Source organism: Trachurus japonicus, chromosome 3 (genome assembly GCF_045865225.1).
Source record: "Trachurus japonicus isolate A0001 chromosome 3, Traja_1.0".
NCBI lineage: Eukaryota > Metazoa > Chordata > Actinopteri > Carangiformes > Carangidae > Trachurus > Trachurus japonicus.
Window position 1 is genome coordinate 15307317 of NC_140909.1, and position 16680 is coordinate 15323996.

The 16680-nt window shown below is 41.4% G+C and overlaps 2 protein-coding genes across 4 annotated transcripts in view; one reads left to right on the top strand and one right to left on the bottom strand.

Moving 5' to 3' along the window:
• Positions 1 to 262: 262 nt before the first annotated feature.
• Positions 263 to 16680, bottom strand: part of LOC146989783 (saccharopine dehydrogenase-like oxidoreductase) — a 126413-nt gene continuing 109995 nt past the window's right edge. Inside the window, exons 2-13 of one of the 2 annotated variants that reach the window (XM_085763996.1) lie at positions 6975 to 7189; positions 5381 to 5493; positions 4206 to 4286; positions 3126 to 3255; positions 2978 to 3027; positions 2697 to 2827; positions 1945 to 2062; positions 1693 to 1812; positions 1498 to 1554; positions 1272 to 1383; positions 967 to 1048; positions 263 to 626 (exon numbers count right to left, since the gene is read on the bottom strand). In XM_085763996.1, coding sequence (XP_085620122.1) covers positions 536 to 626; positions 967 to 1048; positions 1272 to 1383; positions 1498 to 1554; positions 1693 to 1812; positions 1945 to 2062; positions 2697 to 2827; positions 2978 to 3027; positions 3126 to 3255; positions 4206 to 4286; positions 5381 to 5493; positions 6975 to 7173 — 1284 coding nt within the window. In that variant the 5' untranslated portion in view covers positions 7174 to 7189 and the 3' untranslated portion in view covers positions 263 to 535. Of the gene's footprint in view, positions 627 to 966; positions 1049 to 1271; positions 1384 to 1497; positions 1555 to 1692; positions 1813 to 1944; positions 2063 to 2696; positions 2828 to 2977; positions 3028 to 3125; positions 3256 to 4205; positions 4287 to 5380; positions 5494 to 6974; positions 7232 to 16680 lie in introns of those variants that run through there. The other variant, XM_085763988.1, reaches the window with a different exon arrangement.
• tfb2m (transcription factor B2, mitochondrial) lies at positions 8569 to 16405 on the top strand. Of its 2 annotated transcripts, none has more exons than XM_085763972.1 (10): positions 8569 to 8709; positions 9349 to 9708; positions 9898 to 10081; positions 11823 to 11914; positions 12715 to 12868; positions 13217 to 13365; positions 13547 to 13636; positions 13814 to 13873; positions 13974 to 14122; positions 15174 to 16405. In XM_085763972.1, the coding sequence occupies exons 2-10, from the start codon at positions 9421 to 9423 to the stop codon at positions 15361 to 15363; spliced, it is 1356 nt and encodes a 451-aa protein (XP_085620098.1). In that variant the 5' UTR covers positions 8569 to 8709; positions 9349 to 9420; the 3' UTR covers positions 15364 to 16405. The 2 variants fall into 2 exon arrangements, with proteins under 2 accessions (XP_085620098.1, XP_085620104.1); XM_085763978.1 differs by having other exon boundaries at positions 8569 to 8705.

The window sequence follows — 16680 nt, forward strand, 5'->3', positions numbered from 1 at the left end:
TTTGGGATAACTTGATACTATGAAGCTGTCAGCCTGCTATACTGTTGAACAACAAGGGATTTTTTAACCCAGTTGTTGTGGATGCACTTTCACAAGAGAATTATAAATACTAGAAGTGTTGTTCAGAGACAGGTAGGGAACCAAATGTTGCCAAAAATCCTTCTTTCATTCGTAATGATGATGTCATTGGAGATCAATGTAAAACCCATTTACACACACCTGTTTTTTTTTGTTTTTTTTCCTGTCATTGGCTGCGACGCGCTGCCACAGTTGTGCTATTTGTCTTTCAAGCAGAGAGTTAATAGTACATTCAAGCCAAAAGGAGACTGGAAAGTTTCTGACTAAATGAAGGATGAAATGCCAAAGGTACCAAAAATGGTGTTTGAACTTAATATGAGGGTGTACTCCATCTTGAGTCCAAGCACTCGTGATTGAATAGCTCCCTTCTAAAGCTGGAAACTTCCCGGTTGTTATTATGCATATTAGTTAAGTGCTAAGAAAAACCTGGAGTACGGCATCAGGGAGGGGACAGACTTTAGATGACAGAAAACTGGATGCCGTGTTTGTTGAGGCGGTCGACCAGCGTGGTTTTCGCAAAAACGGCCCCTGGAGTGTACACGCCTCCCCTGGAAATGAAGGATAAAAACAAGAGCTGAATTCATATGAAAATCAATTTCAACCCCAAGTCTCCTGGAATTAATGAGTGTTAAACCACTGTATTGTAAAAATAAATACGATTAAAAAAAAAAAAAACACTGCACATGAGCAATGCATACTAGTAGCAACATTTGACCATCATTTTCGGCTTTTAATTTTCCTGCTAACATAAAAACAGCATAAACAACTTATTCTCATGTGGTTTTTAACACTTTATCAAATTTGTTGTTTGTGCCTTGTGTAGTTGAATTTGAGTGTGAAGTTATTTCTAGGTTAGGAAGTGAATGTGGGGTGTGACTGATTACTCACTTCTTGGGCAAGGCTGAGGGTTCATTGAGGATTGTTAGAGCAGCCTGTACCATGGCAATGGGCGTCGCCACATATCCACACTCTGGATAAAACAGAATAGATTAGACAAATCAGGCAAAATGTGAAAAAGGCCAAACTGGACAACTGGCCTCATCAATCAAGCTGGACAGGAACAAAGCAAGTGGACGTATTACACAAGTGACACGGTTAATATTCAACTCACTCAGCTGTTAAAAAAATGTTGTATGGTCTGAACCATTTGTTATATCAAGAATAAAAATGTAAAAAACGACTCTAGTATTTACCTGGCCCCTGAACCAGTGTGCGGATCTTGGCGTTTGGTTTTCCCTGTGAGGGGTCATCACCCTCTGAGTATCCCTCTCCGTAGAAGGCAAACTGGAAGGAGGAACCTTCCATCTGATAGACACATGACACAGATCAGAAAACGGAGCTGCTTCTTATTAACATGCTGAAATATTTGGTGCTGTGCAGCGTGTCTACACCCCTAGTTTTCCTGTGCTGAGACTTTACCTGCTTTCTAGTTGGTCCGGCTTTAGAGAAGAGTCCAAAGGAGAAGAACTCTGGGTGCTGGGAGGGTGGGTACAATAAGACAGGGGTGAACACCAAACATACAGTATATGTATACTCTGACTTCTGATTGGTCGACTACTCAGTTACAGCCAGTTGTGAAATTTGTAAATCGTATTATGTCATTGTGTTCTTCACCTTGATGAGCAGGTTGCGTCCAAAACTGAACTTGACCAAGAACCAGAACATCATGCCGGCAAACATCAGCTTGATAATGCTGCCAATGCCTCCTATTCCTGCATATGCTCCATACTGAACCTGGAGTTGACAAAAACAGATTCTTTAATGCTGTAGAAACGTAACAAAGGTAGTAATATATATGCTGTTGTTGTCATCTTCATGTGAAAAGAAGATGTGAGGAGAGAAAAGGAAGAAAAAAAGGAGACTTACTGGTGTGGCCTGATGCTCCTCGACCACGAATCGCTGAGTTCTCTTCACAACAGAGGGATCAGAGCCCATGAACGGCACCGTGTACTGCTGGATCTCATTACTGAAGAACAGTGTTCCCCTGCAAATGCACAGACATACGCAGAAAATGTGCTGAGAAAACACTAAAATGTCCAGAAGTGGTAAGAGGACTCTGGTCTATCAGGTTACCTAGAATTTATTACCAAACAGATAAAACATCAGATCAGTAATATTTCTTGTTACCATCTTATCAGACATATATATTATTATTATTATTATTATTAAAGTATCAGCGTGTATCATCTCATCAGTAACTGGAAATTGTAATACAGTACAGGTATGTTTGAGGCAATTTATAAACAGTCGCAATTACATTGTTTGTCCACCAGTGGGCACTGACCCAGTTATTCCAAGGTCCCATATATACAGCACATAAGGCCAATTTAGGAATCCCAATGAAAAAATATTAATCACTATTATTGGTCATGAAATAATGAATGTCTTTTTACTAAAATCAAGAAACTTCTCAGTGAAAAATGCTGCAAAATGAAAGAAAAACTTTGTAATGGCATGTTTATTCCAGAAGTCTTTGAAATGTGCAGAACAACACATTTTTCTTGCCTACAGATTATTATGAATTTGGTACAGTGGCTTTGTTAAAGGCTTTTCAGGAGTGAAAGTGAAGAAGCTGATGTCTTCTGAAAAAGGAAAAAAGGCATTACTAATCTACCTACCTGCGTTTGAGCTTAGCACCAGCAGTAGGGAGAGGTTTGTGATTAAACTTCCTCCTCAGACTCTGGAGCTTTTGGCTGTCAGAAAAACCGTAGATGGCGGACTGCCACGTGCCATCATGGATACATCCGCCCTGACAAGAGGAAGACAGAGTAACACACACACACAAGATGTATTTTAGAGAAGGAGATAAATATGTCATGCACATAAATATAAGAGATTAAATTATGTACAGAGGTGGGGAAGAAGAAGGGAGAAAAAAAGTGGGACGTATGTTACGTACTTCAGCTCCAGCGCTGACAGTCAGGAAGCTCTCCACTGCAGTCAGTGTACCTGTGGATGAACACACACACACACACCTTTTAGCACAGGCTAATACAACACTAGAGTGTATGTCTCTATCTGTATACTGAGTGTGTATGTGTGCCTACCCTTGAACTGGTCTCTGGTGTAGAGGACGCCCATGTCTGCAGGTATAGAGTCGAATCCACAGCTCCCAATGATGTACACACCTTTGTCAGCTGCCTGACTGTTGTAGTTCAACTGCATGCCCTCCAGAAACTGTAAATAGCCAAATGAAAACACAAACTACCCTTAGACATATTATAATAATAACTTAATTATTAACTTGAGTAATGAAGAAACTTTAATATTGTTATATTAGACAAGTTCTTTCATTATGTAATGAGAATAGTGGCATTTTTTGTGTCTTCAAGAACCAAGACATGATCTGAAAGTCCCGATAAATCTCAGGTTAGACCATCAGAGTGCTGACTTGTTGCGTTACACACATGGGCATCTGACGGTGGGAAAACTGCTGTCGTGCAGCCAAGAGAGAGATAATTTTGTCTAACAGGCCACAGCATGAAAGTCAGCACGTCTCCCATTTAATCCAAACACAAACAACGGCCTAGCCCAACGTTCGGACATCTGGGGCCTGTTGTTCTGAATCCAACCCTGAACCGAGTTGTTGGGTCCACAACAGCTGATCAGAGTTAGTTCAGTTAACTTTGAGTATGTTCATTTTAGGCTGAAAAAAAAAGAAAAAAAAAGTGGAGCTTCGATACCAGGATTCAGCATGGCAACAGGCAAATAAAGATAAAAGCCTCAATTTTAATCCAGTAGAGCTACAAATATCGAGTGCTATTACTGCAGATTTATCTTTTGTAAACAATGATCACTGTCTGCGTCCTTCTGATGATGACTGACAGGTCATAAAAGAGTGATCTCGGGTAACAAACTAGTATTCGCCTACACAGCTGGGATTTTAATTTTCTTTTGTCATGAACCTCTGCAAATTTACATCCTCCTATATGTGCTCTGACATCAACTGTACGAGTGAAATGAGCTCCTTCAGGTTCAAGTGGGTGAGTCAGAATTAAAGTGATATTGGTTTCTGGAAGCATCTGAAAGCATTCAGGTATTTAGGTCAAACCAAATGAAAGAACAAGGACAAACAAATACACATGCATACATTACAATACAGAAATACAGTGTTATACAGTACATGCCTGAGGCTCTCCACTGATGTCAATATGGTGGGCTCCATTCTCCACACAGGCTTTGACCACTGGCTCGCCATAGAATCTGTACTAAAGACAATGAGAGACACACACACACACATTAATTTATATCCTGTCTCATTTCACCTGACAGCCTCTGTGCTTGTCTCATGCTGCTCAGTCAGTTTCCATCTTGCTCCTCATAGGAGCCACAGTGTTAATGGACCAGCAATGAGACGTAAGACTTCACTATTTTTTCCTCATATGAACACGGTGAGAGCGCTCGATGCTGCGCCGTGTTGCTGCAAATCTAATTTAACTGGTTAACTCTGCTGTCATGTGTATTATACAAGTAAGTAACATCATTCATATGATTCTTGTAAGTTAATTGTCAGTTTGTGGAATTTAAAAGTAATCTTTGGTTGTGTGGTGATATAACAGTTAAGGCATAAATATCATAATCACTATGTATAAGGTTTGATTACTGTTCCGGGGATCCTGTTTGATTGTTTTAATGCCCTCATTTCCTGTCTTGACTGTCAACTGTCAGATAAAAGCAAACTACCATATTTTTGTTGTTGATGTTATTTGCTAAAGGTTAATTCAAGTTATGCGACACCAACACATTTGCAGTGAACGGCACATTTTCTATAATCATCACTCCTGGTTTCTTTTCCTTACAACAATGTAAGATGATTGGTTCACATATAATATGTGTCCCCCTGTCTCAGTTTTAACTCGGCTGGCCTGGTATAATGCTGCTGTGTGCAATGGTGGAGGCAACTGTAGTGGAGGAATTTGGTTTGAAACAAGAACCTGAATGATGCACAGGACGTGAAGCAGTGGAGCTGGAAGCCTGCTCTCCATTCTGACTTCAAGACAATATGACTGATTGTGTGCTGCAAGTCAGTGGCCTTCATTGTATTTTGAAGGCGACTTTGTGTGCTTGTGTTCGTTTGTGTGTGTGTAAGTGTGTGTGTGAGAGAGAGAGAGATAGAGAGAAAAAAAGAAAGAAAGACAGAAAGAGGGAAAAGGCTGGTGATAATTTGACCTGCCAAACACGACAGTCTTGTGAGACAATGTGAGTAAAAACTAAAGTTCAAAGCTAGTTAGTGTCATGAGAAGGAGGTTCTGAGCAAAAAATAAATGCTGGCACACAGATTCCCATGGAGTCGTCGACTTACAGGCCCCACACAGTTGAGAACAATCACAGCCTGTTTGCACATGGCCGCCAGGGAATCTGGTTCGCCAACATCTGCCACGATGATGTCCACCTCTGTCCTCAGCTCCGGTTTACCTGCACACATAAGGACACAGAAACACACTTTGTAAGGACAGGTGCTACAGTGTATTATTTACCACAGCTTACCATTCAATCCAGAGACAACTGTTTATTGTTAAAAGTATTCATGGTCAAAGTGTCTGACAGCTTACTCAGTAGCATTATCTATTATGCCACTATTAATACACTATTACTACCCAACCAAGGATGGAGAGCAGTTAACTATAAATGCCATCAGCTGCTCTGCCTTATCACCATAAAAAAATATCCCCTAAAGCTAAATGTAACTGAATAATTTAGTAAACAGAATACAGCAGACCTCAAAAGTCGAGGACTAAAAGTCAAAGAAGAAACCACAACATATAGAAACACAGATAATGGATGTGTTTGATTAAATGTTCTGAATAAGGACCTTGTCTGCACCTTTTATAACTTTTTTTTTTTTAAATGTACCTCAACTGTGAGATGTAGTGAGAGTTGCCTAAAACAGCAACGTCCAAAAACAACAGAAGCTGTTTTTGAGCCTAACACTAAAACTGTGAAAAACAGGTTTCGGTTTAAACAAACAAAATGCAGTCTTCTGTAACCAAGTGACTGGACGAGCTGCCTTGTCAGGCTCTCTCTCTCTGTGTGTGTGTGTGTGTGTGTGTGTGTGTGTGTGTCCCGTCATGGACAGAGTGGGTATGTTCCATCAGCTGTTGTACACTCCCTGAAGAGCGAGCCGTAACAAAATGACTGTTTAATCCTCTGGAAACCTACATTACTATCATGACAGCAGAATAGCTCCCTGGTTTTGATCTGTGATGGACTTTTCCATGTTTAGGGTGTTGCATGGATACAAATCATCATAATCCTGGAAAATAACTGGCACAGTGGCAGAGTAAATACTTGTTACACACACACACACACACACACACACCATGTGATATTTGCTGCATTGAGGTGAATGACATCTCAGTTTGTTACATCTGAAATCATACAATTGATCATTAATTAATTAGTTGAGGACCAGAAAGTCATCATAATTTATTAGTTATTCAAGTGGTGTAATATGGGGAAGAATGACTCAGTCAATAATCTTAACAATGAACACTCAATTATACAGTTATTACTGTTGAAACAAAGCTGATCATTTGAAAATATACCACTATCTTAAAAATTCATTTCTGATTTTTTTTTTTTTAATGGTTAACTTTCTGTTGCAACCTGGCCTTCACTTTGGAGTTAAGGGTCAAAGCCATGTCATCATGTTATCATTATCAGTCACTCTTGGACAGATTTATCATCAGTTAAGCAACTTCCCTTTGCAACACAGCAAGTAACACGTTAATCTTGGTCAAATCCGTTTAACAGATAGCTAACTTACACATCCCTGAACTCGTGATTGTCTGCCAAACAAATGAATTAAAAAGCTGCTGCCCAGTGCCCTCTCCTCCTGCTGCCTGCAACACACACGTAGCTATCATAACACGGGGGTTGATTGTTCAGGTACGTACTGAGCACTCCGGCGGCCTGCTCCACAACTTTTTCCAGCTTCTGCTTGCTCCTGCCCGCCACGGCCCACTTCAGGTTGCCCCTCGGCCCCTCGGACACGGTCCGCGCCACCTCCTCCACCACGAACTGCCCCGTGAAGCCGGAGGCTCCGAAGACGACCAGGTGGTACGGCCTGTTGGACGAGGTTTCTACATGCGCCATCGTGACAGGAGACAGGCTGGCTGGTGTGGCTCGGCTCGCTGCTGGACTCGGACTGACTGACTGACTGATGAGAGAGGAGGAGGACCGACCAACCAACCACCAACCACACCGTTTAACGGCTGCGCTGCGCCTTCCTACTTCCCTAGCAACGGTATGCTAATATGCTAACAGGTAACGGTCACGGGAGTTGTAGTTTTTAGCTAACAATGACGCCCATTTAATATGATTTAATCCCAGTTTTTACCAGACCCAGACATGACAATATCCAAATCATGTGCCATTAGCAACCCTTTGAAATAGTCAATCATTATTTTATTTTTTAATTCATGGAAAAATAGATTTAAAAAAAAAGGATGTTTATAAATTTTACATGCATCATAGCCGTCAAATTTCTTATATTCCAGCCCATATTCAACTTTGCTGTAATATATAATTTACCAGATGCTTGTGTGCTTTATCACATGCCATTGTGACTATTTTACCTATCAAAAACATAGAACAACTGAAAGCAAACATCACCATTGTCACTTTTGTGCAATTATTAAGACATTCATATTGTAACTTTGTTGTTGTTGGATTTGCATTTTAGTGCAATAGTGTACTTTTCATTTTAACACTGTAAATGTACATTTTGAGTGCGATAGAAATAACCTGCATAATCTCAGTCTTAGTTGTGTTCATGTTCAAATGCAATTTCAAAAGACACAAAACCAACATGTAAAATGTACATTTTAATAAATCTGATGCAAGCTTTTTTTAAAACATTTTTTTTTTTTTAAAGAAAATTCATTAATTGCTCATCCCTATGTCTCTGTAGAAGAGGTGGCTGCTTATAGTGCACTGTTCAGGCATGGCCCCCCACCACTTCTTGGACCTGATTGAGATATGGCACCTTGAAATCTGTAGATTGTTTGAAGGTTTAGATTTTATTTTTTTTTAGCACCTGAAATTTGGTCCTTGGCTCATCTGTCTGGACCCTCTGGTGCAGGCATGGGCAAACTCTTCCACAAAGGGCCATGTGGCTGTCGGTATTAGTTCCGACCAATCAAGAGCACACAGTTTGACCAATCAATAGAATCAATTTACTGCTCGAGCTCATTGTAAAAAGAAACAAAATAAGGGTTTCTTCATGTAAACTTAATGAATATGAAATTTTGCCATCAGTCTGATGAGGTTGATAACATTTCACTGGGCTTTTCCTTATTTTATTTTATTTTATTTTATTTTATTTTAGTGTCAAAGAACCCAACAGTACATTCCCCTGAAACAACTTAAAATTTTAATATTTTATTATTAGGCTTTCAGCCTTCAGGCTTTCAGCACAACTTCCTCGCAAGTGTCGCCTGTCAATGACGTCACCACCAGCGCCAGACAGCAGCCCCACGAGAAGCGACTGTTGCGAAAACAAGCAGTGAGGGTCAGGATGATCGGGGCTCAATGTCACCGAGCCTTTCCAGCCACCAGACCGCCGACAGCCGGTTTATGATCACTTCTGTCGTATTATTTGGATATATACGATATTCTGCAAATAGGTATGTATGCGTTTCCTCCTGTGAATTTTATAATAAATAATAAATGCATTTCGGAGCCGTAGCGTTGAGCGGCGTTAGCACATGGCTAACCAGCGGTATGATCTTAGGTCCCATCAAACCGTTGTTCATCACTTTATTGTAACATCAAGAATTGTTATTTTGTCCCTCCTTGGTGTAACCCCTAAATCTTTGATCTCGCCGGGTAAAAGGCAGTGAACACCTCTCCAGTGAGGCGAACACGGTTAATATAGTAAATGCCACTCAGAAGAAGTTTAACGTTACCCACGTGCAAACGGAACAGTCTGTGCTCCCTGTGACACGCCGCTGTCACAGAGGATTTTGTTCACAGTGTTAAAGTAATCATCACAGGATATCACTTGTCGATTTTTCTTCGTATTATACCTCTCTTACCGGGACTTTAAATCTGGCATGTAAACAATTGGCAATGTGCCAGAACAGTGCGAACACAGAAGGTACCAGTCTCTCATTACCAAATGTGTTATCAAATGTTATTTTCAGAAATAATCGTGCTTGTGTAGAAGTAAAATAATGTGTCTTAAATGTAACGTCCAATTTTTCCAAAGCTGATTGTTGTTCAGCTCAACATCCGATAAACCCTTTCCTCTCTGTCCCCTGTCTGCAGTGACGTCTTTAAGAGGGTCGTAAACCCCCAACCCCCCTTCCCCCTCTGAAGTGACACCTCCACTGGTCCACCATGTCCACCCAGATCTGTCGAGTACTGCAGCTGGTGTTGCACTCTGCCTGCTGTCAGAGCATCAGAAGTAGGTCCTGTGTACGCAGGGCAGTGTTGGCTCCTGTGGGTTCATCGGGCCTCTGTGTTCCCGGAGCTCCTCTGCTTCATAGACGGGCTTACAGCTTAGACTCTCTCTCCTCGGGTCCTGGTCGGCCCACACCTGGTCCAGGTTCACAGCAGCCCCGCACAGAGAGGACGTCCCCCTCTGCAGCACTCACCCACAGACACCTGTCTGCTGTGGCTGTACAGGTAGGTTATGCTGGGAACTAATGAATGACTCTGCTACTGTCCTTTTCTCCTCTACTTATTAACAGGTTAGCTCTCTCCATAGATCAATGTTTTACAATAAAAGGTGGTATTCAGTACATTGAGGGTTTTTTTTCTCCACTTGTTGGTTGTTTTTAAACTCTCTATGCATTTATTTATGTCTTTCTCCAGAGCCACTGTCGTCCACTGTGTCAGTATGACTTCCTGGACCTTGGGGAGGTAGAGGAGAATGTACGCCGCGCTCAGGCCTGTAAAAAGATCAGACGCTTCATAGTGGACCCAGACCTAGCTAAACTGGTGACGCAGCATCTCGGGCCTGTGGATTCTAAAACTGTCATCTTCGAATGTAATCCAGGTATGTATTTATAGGCAAGGCAAGGCAAGGCATCTTTATTTATATAGTGCATTTCATACCATGAGGCAACTCAATGTACTCTACATAAAGACAAAACATTTAACTCTTTGACTGCCAGCCATTCTCACAGCAGCTTCCTCCAGCTTGCCAGGCATTTTCCAGCTTTTTGACTGATTTCCGTAGACCCACCATAATATTATGTACTGTTACTACATACACATTCAACCCATCAAAGGAAAGAAGAGGGTCTCTAGTTTCCAGCAAAAAAACCTGTTTGTTTCTATCTTGTTCCAGTCTTGTGAAATTGACGGTTGAATATAGGTTAGTTTAGCCCAAAATGCCATTTTGGCACCAAAATCTTGAGAAAAAGAGGTTTTTGTGTCGGCTGTCATTTTCAGGTGAACCAGTACAATTGGCTCCTTTATATTTTGCTTTAGTGACGCCTCAACATCTGTACAGTTGTTCTCTTGTAAACAACAACTAAATCAACACTGACAAATGACTTTTGATGACAAAAGACAAAATATTTAGCTACTGACACACACTTCTGCAGCCTTTTTTCTTTCTTTTCTTTGAGTTACAACTTTTTCTTTCCTTTTTTTTAGTGTGTGTGCGTACGTGACGTGTGCGTGTGCATACGTGTGTGTGTGTGTGTGTGTGTGTGTGTGTGTGTGTGTGTGTGTGTGTGTGTGTGTGTGCGTGCGTGTGTGTCTGTGTGTGTGTGTGTGTGTGCGCGCGCGCGCGCGGATCAGTTCGACAGGTTTTTGTAGCCGAAACACGGCGCTTTAGATCAGATCCAGCTTCCTCTGGTCAGCAGGCAGCGGTCTCACACACATCTACACACACACAGCCGACAGCTCTGGCTGACGCCCCCTGAACTCACAGCCACAGACATGTGCGCTCACAACAGAGTACAGACACTCCCACCACGTTTACCTCTCGTCACGTTCGCCGGCGCCGTCCGTTCCTCATCCACACTACTGTAGATCGCGGGGTTTTCAAGCTGCTATCTGAGTGATTTCTCGCAAAATCTGGCGACTTTCCAAACGCTCTTGACGACTAACGACGAGCGATCGACGGGGTTGTTGTTACTAACGTTTGTGCTTTGTATCACGGAGTTGCACGGAGCTTCAACGAGCTGCCGAGCTGCCGAGCCGCCATGAGCCCCGCCGCCGCCCCCGAAGCTCTCACCGGCGGCCTGAGTGTCACGGAGCGGCGCCGCTGCAGTCAGACACCCGCACCGCTCCGTGAGGGGGGGGGGGGATACGCTATATTTTTTACATCTCTCAATCCAAATGTGTTTTTCTGCACTTTATTTTGATGATACAAGTCTGATCTTCACAGAGGAGTAGGGCAAGACATTCAGCATGGCGTTGCCATTAAAAAAACGCTAAGACGAGTTATCTCGTCTTTGGCAGACTACGCTTGGATTCGCTAAGACGAGATAACTCGTCTTTGGCAGTGAAAGAGTTAAAAAAGCACCATTTATTAAAACAATTAAGAGGACTTACAGTGTAAATCCAAAATTACAAAATTATTATATATGTTTACATCAGTGAAACATAGACTGGGCTTGATGTATGTATTTTTCTCTTTTTTTCTTTCTTTTTTTGCAAGTGCATTTGGCGTTAAACTTTGATTTTAAGGTCACAAACTCGAAAAAAAAAAGTGTTTATTTTTTTAATGAGTTTGTGTACAGTGTATTAGTCTGATAGGCTGTGTTTTTGTGTGTCTCTCTAAGGTCCTGGGGTGTTGACCAGGACACTGCTAAATGCTGGAGCTCAGAGAGTTGTGGCCCTTGAAGGGGACAAGTTCTTCCTACCTGATCTACAGGTAACACAAACATGTACAAGAATTAAACAACTTTATGTATTCATACACATTTATTGAATATTATAATAAAGAGACAGTTTGGGTTATTTTGATAGCTTTGTGTGACTGGTGGCCTGCAGGTTTGGAGTGGAGGAAAGTGTTTTAGCCCTGCACAAAAGCTAATATCAGTTGAAGTGTACTGAATATGTTTGCTGCTTTGTTTTGCAGTCAAACAGTGCTTTCCAGTGGCACTACAAAATGTTGTTTGGGGATTTTGGGAACCATTGACCTACTGTATATGCAGAAGCACTCCCACACTGCACCATGTTATGCTGTAGATCAGCTGTTTGGAAGCAAATACAGATAGAAGTAAATGAATCTTATTCGCGAACAAATGCTATCATATGTGGAGACAAAATCAGACCTTTTATGGGGTTGAGTATATTTATACAACTTTTGTAAAAGCAGCATGAGTGGGCTGAAACAAAAGTGAAGTGTAGCTCTGTCTGGCTCAAACAGCTGATCTGCAGTGTAATGCAGTGTGTACCGTAGTAGTATACAAAAAAGGATGAGAAGGCTGGTCCTGTTCACAGCAGCACATAGCTCAGCTTTTTACCAGTGCCCCTGGCTGCTGCTTTAAATTAGAGAGCACTGTTCTGAATCTACTGCAGTAGAAGTAATACACTGATTATAGACGAGTATTTCACACAAACCCCACGTCAACAAACCTAAACTAAAACTTTATCCCAGTTCTAATCCAAATCATTGTAAATGTCAGGTTGTGTTTCTTTGATTAAATAAATGCTCTTTTCGTGTTCTAGGAGTTGGAGGGTCGTCTCGATGGTCAACTGGAGGTGGTTCACTGTGACTACTTTAAACTAGATCCCATTGGCAGTGGAACCCTGAAGCCCCCTGTCATGTTCACTGACAAACTGTTCACTGATTTGGGAATATCAGAGGCTAGTTGGACTGATGGTGAGAAAAAAACATGTACACAAACAAACAAACAAACAGTGCAGCAGACCTAAGATACTGAGGTGTTGCTGATTCACTCTTTCATGTACACACAAGGGGATTTTGTTCCTTTTAGTTCTTGTCTGGCTGTAAACTAATCCCACCTCTTTCATACAGTAAATATCATAAGTACAATCAGCAATGGTTTAGAAATAATTGCATCACATTGCATTAGTGTAATGGTTTTGCATGTAGATTTTCCACAATAACACACTTAAATGAATGAGCACACTAAATTGTATATTATATCCCTTCAAATGGTGTGGTTTGGTGATGTATTCCTCTGTGTGTGTGTGTGTGTCTCTCCAGACATTCCTGTGAAGGTGGTGGGCATGCTGCCCCAGCATAATGAGCGTGGCATGCTGCTGAAGATGGTTTACGCTTTGTTTGAACGGTTGTCTGTCTTCAGATATGGAAGGATAGAGCTCAACCTTTTCATCAGCGAGAAGGAATATCTGGTAAACGAATGAGAGCCTCTTATTTGGAGAAATGAAATAGTAGTATCAGTCAGTCTATTGATCAGAGTGTAACCCGGAGGAGGAAGAAGATGGTTACATCTGTCCTCTCACATTTCAATCCATAATCCATAATGTGATGGTTTCTTTGATCCTTGCATAAAATATATTTTTTCTTTGTCAGAAAATGGTAACTCGTCCAGGTCAAATGATGAACTACAGAGCCTTCAGTGTCCTCTGGCAGATGGCCTGTGATATTGACCTACTGCACAAGGTACAGTATTTTTTAAAAAAAAGAAGAAAGAATACATTTGCATTGCTTCATTTTATTCACTAGTTCCTCAAAGCTAATGTGTGGGATTGTACCACTAAAAAAACTATACACTCTCAACATAAATTAACAACATAAAGAGTTGTCTAGTTGTCAACTTCCTTATCTTTGTCTTTGCAGGAGCCCTGGGAGTCATTTGTGTCATCTTCACGACAGAGTGTAAGGAGTCCTAAAAGTAAGGTAAGGAAGAGAACAGACTCCATAATAACTACACTACGTAAACTTCATTGACAGAGCACATTTAATACAACGTCCGTCCTCCACGTCTGTCTGCTTTCAGCTTCCCAATGACCACCTGTGCCTGGTGCGTCTGCGTCCACGGGCTGATCTGTTTTCTGCAGGCCTGACTCCCTCCAATGCTTCAACTCTGCTGATGATGGTGAAACAGTGTCTGGCAAAGAGGAAGGTCAAGCTCATCGACCGGCTCAAGTAAATAACGCACATGCTCTTGTTGCATCAAACAGCTGTCCTCAGTGGACGACTTTTAGGGCGTATTCACACCAGGCTCGTTTGGTCCGCTTGAAACTGACTTTTCCTCTGGTGCGGATCAAACAAGTGAACCAAGACCACCTCTGCAGCTGGGACTCAATTCACTTGTTTGGTCCGCACCAGAGTCCCAAACGAACCCTGGTGCGATTCGCGTCCGGTGTGAATGCAAACCGAACCTTTCCCGAACCAAATGCAAAATCCAAGCGCCTTTTTGGATTCAACAGGCTTCCGTTGTTGTCAGAAAATGTGGAAATTATCAACAATGAGCCGTGGGTCAACATGGAGCACAGATAGACACGCTGCCTCCTTGATATTTGGTCAGTGGAAAACATTTATCAGATGCTGCTGCAGAGGACGCACCCGTCGCCGTTAAGGATGCACATTCTTAATATTTTTTTTAACTGATAAGAGAAAGTTGTTATCCGATGAATAACCGTTAACAGAAATAAATGTTACTTTATGCCGATCGGCACCGCGGCATCCTGAGAGAATGATGGTTTTTGTTTTGTTTTTTGCTGTGCCGTCCTTTTTTTTCTTTTTTTTTAGCGCACCATCCTTCAGACGCGCAGACGTCAGTGTGTTTGTTGTCTGACCATCCTTCACAGGGACGGCTGCATAACGGCCACATAGCCTCCAAGTGATGAATAAGCACAGGACAGGTGCAACTGGAAATACTACCAAATTGAAAGGGCAGCAAGAAAGGCATTCATGACCTCCATTGTGTACTTTTCGTGGAAGATCCCGCTGATAATTTTTATCCAATGACTGTGGGACACACATGCTTTTGTTTACAAAATTGATCCGCTTGTGAAAAAATGCAATGTGAATACAAACTGCAAAAAATTTAGTCCGCACCAAAGCAAGCGAACTATCGGACTTTCCTGGTGTGAATACGCCCTTAGACACACCAAGTTTATCTATACTGTTTGACACATGTTCTGAAGTTTGTTTTCCTTTTGCTTATTCTTCCTCCCTATGTGTTTTCCTTTAGTCTCTGGTCACCAGACAGCGGGAGTAAGCTGTTATCTGAAATGGATATGCCAGAGGACATTCTGACAGGACACGTATATCCAGAGGAGTATCTCCGTCTGTTCCAGTTGATGGACAAGAGTAAGGAGTTCGCACAAAGCTGGCTTTATGAGGAGATCCTGGAGAACACACAGAGAGAAGGTTGGGGCTAATGTCAAGACAATCAGGTCACATGTAAAGATTTATTGGATTAAAACCCCAAAAAGTACATAGAAACATTATGTATAATATAATGGTGTAATGTTATACAAAGAATAATATGATGTAATGCAAAATGGGACATAGATACATCAAAAATACATACAATTGTAATAAATGTTAATGAAATGGACACATTGTGACTGCATACGCTACATACTTTTGTTACTGAAATAATGAAAATGTTATGACTGCACTGTACTTAAGGACAACTGAGAACCAGGATCCCCATGAATTTAGATTTGAAACAAAAACTGAAGCAGGAGTGGTTTATTTTGTGCCCTCACAAGATACTGCATATAATCCACTTGTCAAATGATTGTTAGTACACAAAGAATGAATGAACACAACACTAGCTTCTCATAGGGGATTGAAAAATCCTGATGGATGCAACGGATCATAGAAAGCATTCTATTTAAGTTCAGAAGTGGCCATGTGCTGCACTTGAGTTTTGCGTTTGCAGTAGTGTGTTTTGTCTCAGAAGCTTCACACAACCTAATCCTGCATGTTTATTGTACTGCCAAACTGACACCTTGAAGAGAGTTTTCGTGCAGAAAGTGCACAGCAAGAAGGATTTCATATGTGACAAGTTTTTCACTGTATAGCCTCATGTGTTGTAAATGTTTGTATATTATCTGTGAGCTCATAAGCTTGTGTACATGTCGAAAATGCCTTGCTTCAAGCAATGTATAGGCTGTGTGTCTGATGTAATTTTTGAATGATTAAATCTGAATTTTGATAATATAATCTGGGGGAAACTGATGATTTGAGGCCTGTTTTTAGTATGTGGTACTGCCATTGCTCTTCTTACCTGGGTGAGTCTTGGGTTTTGGCCAGAACTAATCTAACCCTTTGCATCTGTGGTTGCAAACAGTGAAGGAATGATACAGCCATTTGAGTATTTAACTTGTCTATATTCATACCATACATGCCAAACAGTAATAATTACAGTTGTACAAAATATAGCTTTTGGAATAAATTATTTTACATTAAAAAGACCAAGTGGTTGACTCTTAATAAGATGGATTTCTTTTTCTTTTTTTGATACACGGTGACCTTAAATTTCTGATTTCTAAATTTATCTGATATCTATTTTCAAAGCACTTTAAATAGCAGCCACTGTGGAGTGAAAATGGGTCAGTGAAGAAGAGGAGGAAAGGCACTGGATTTGAGCTGGTGACAGTAGTAGTTGTTGAGTAAAAATCCACGTACTAACCGTGAGGTGACGGAAGATGGCGACAGTGCACCTGGTGCCGGTGGGTTGGGCGGCA

Bases quoted from the DNA above. Each gene is read 5' to 3' on its own strand.
- tfb2m (XM_085763972.1), top strand. From the start codon at position 9,421: ATGTCCACCCAGATCTGTCGAGTACTGCAGCTGGTGTTGCACTCTGCC. The intron at 12,869-13,216 runs GTGAGAAAAAAA...GTGTCTCTCCAG, and splicing joins AGAGGCTAGTTGGACTGATG to ACATTCCTGTGAAGGTGGTG. The intron at 13,366-13,546 runs GTAAACGAATGA...TTTCTTTGTCAG, and splicing joins TCAGCGAGAAGGAATATCTG to AAAATGGTAACTCGTCCAGG.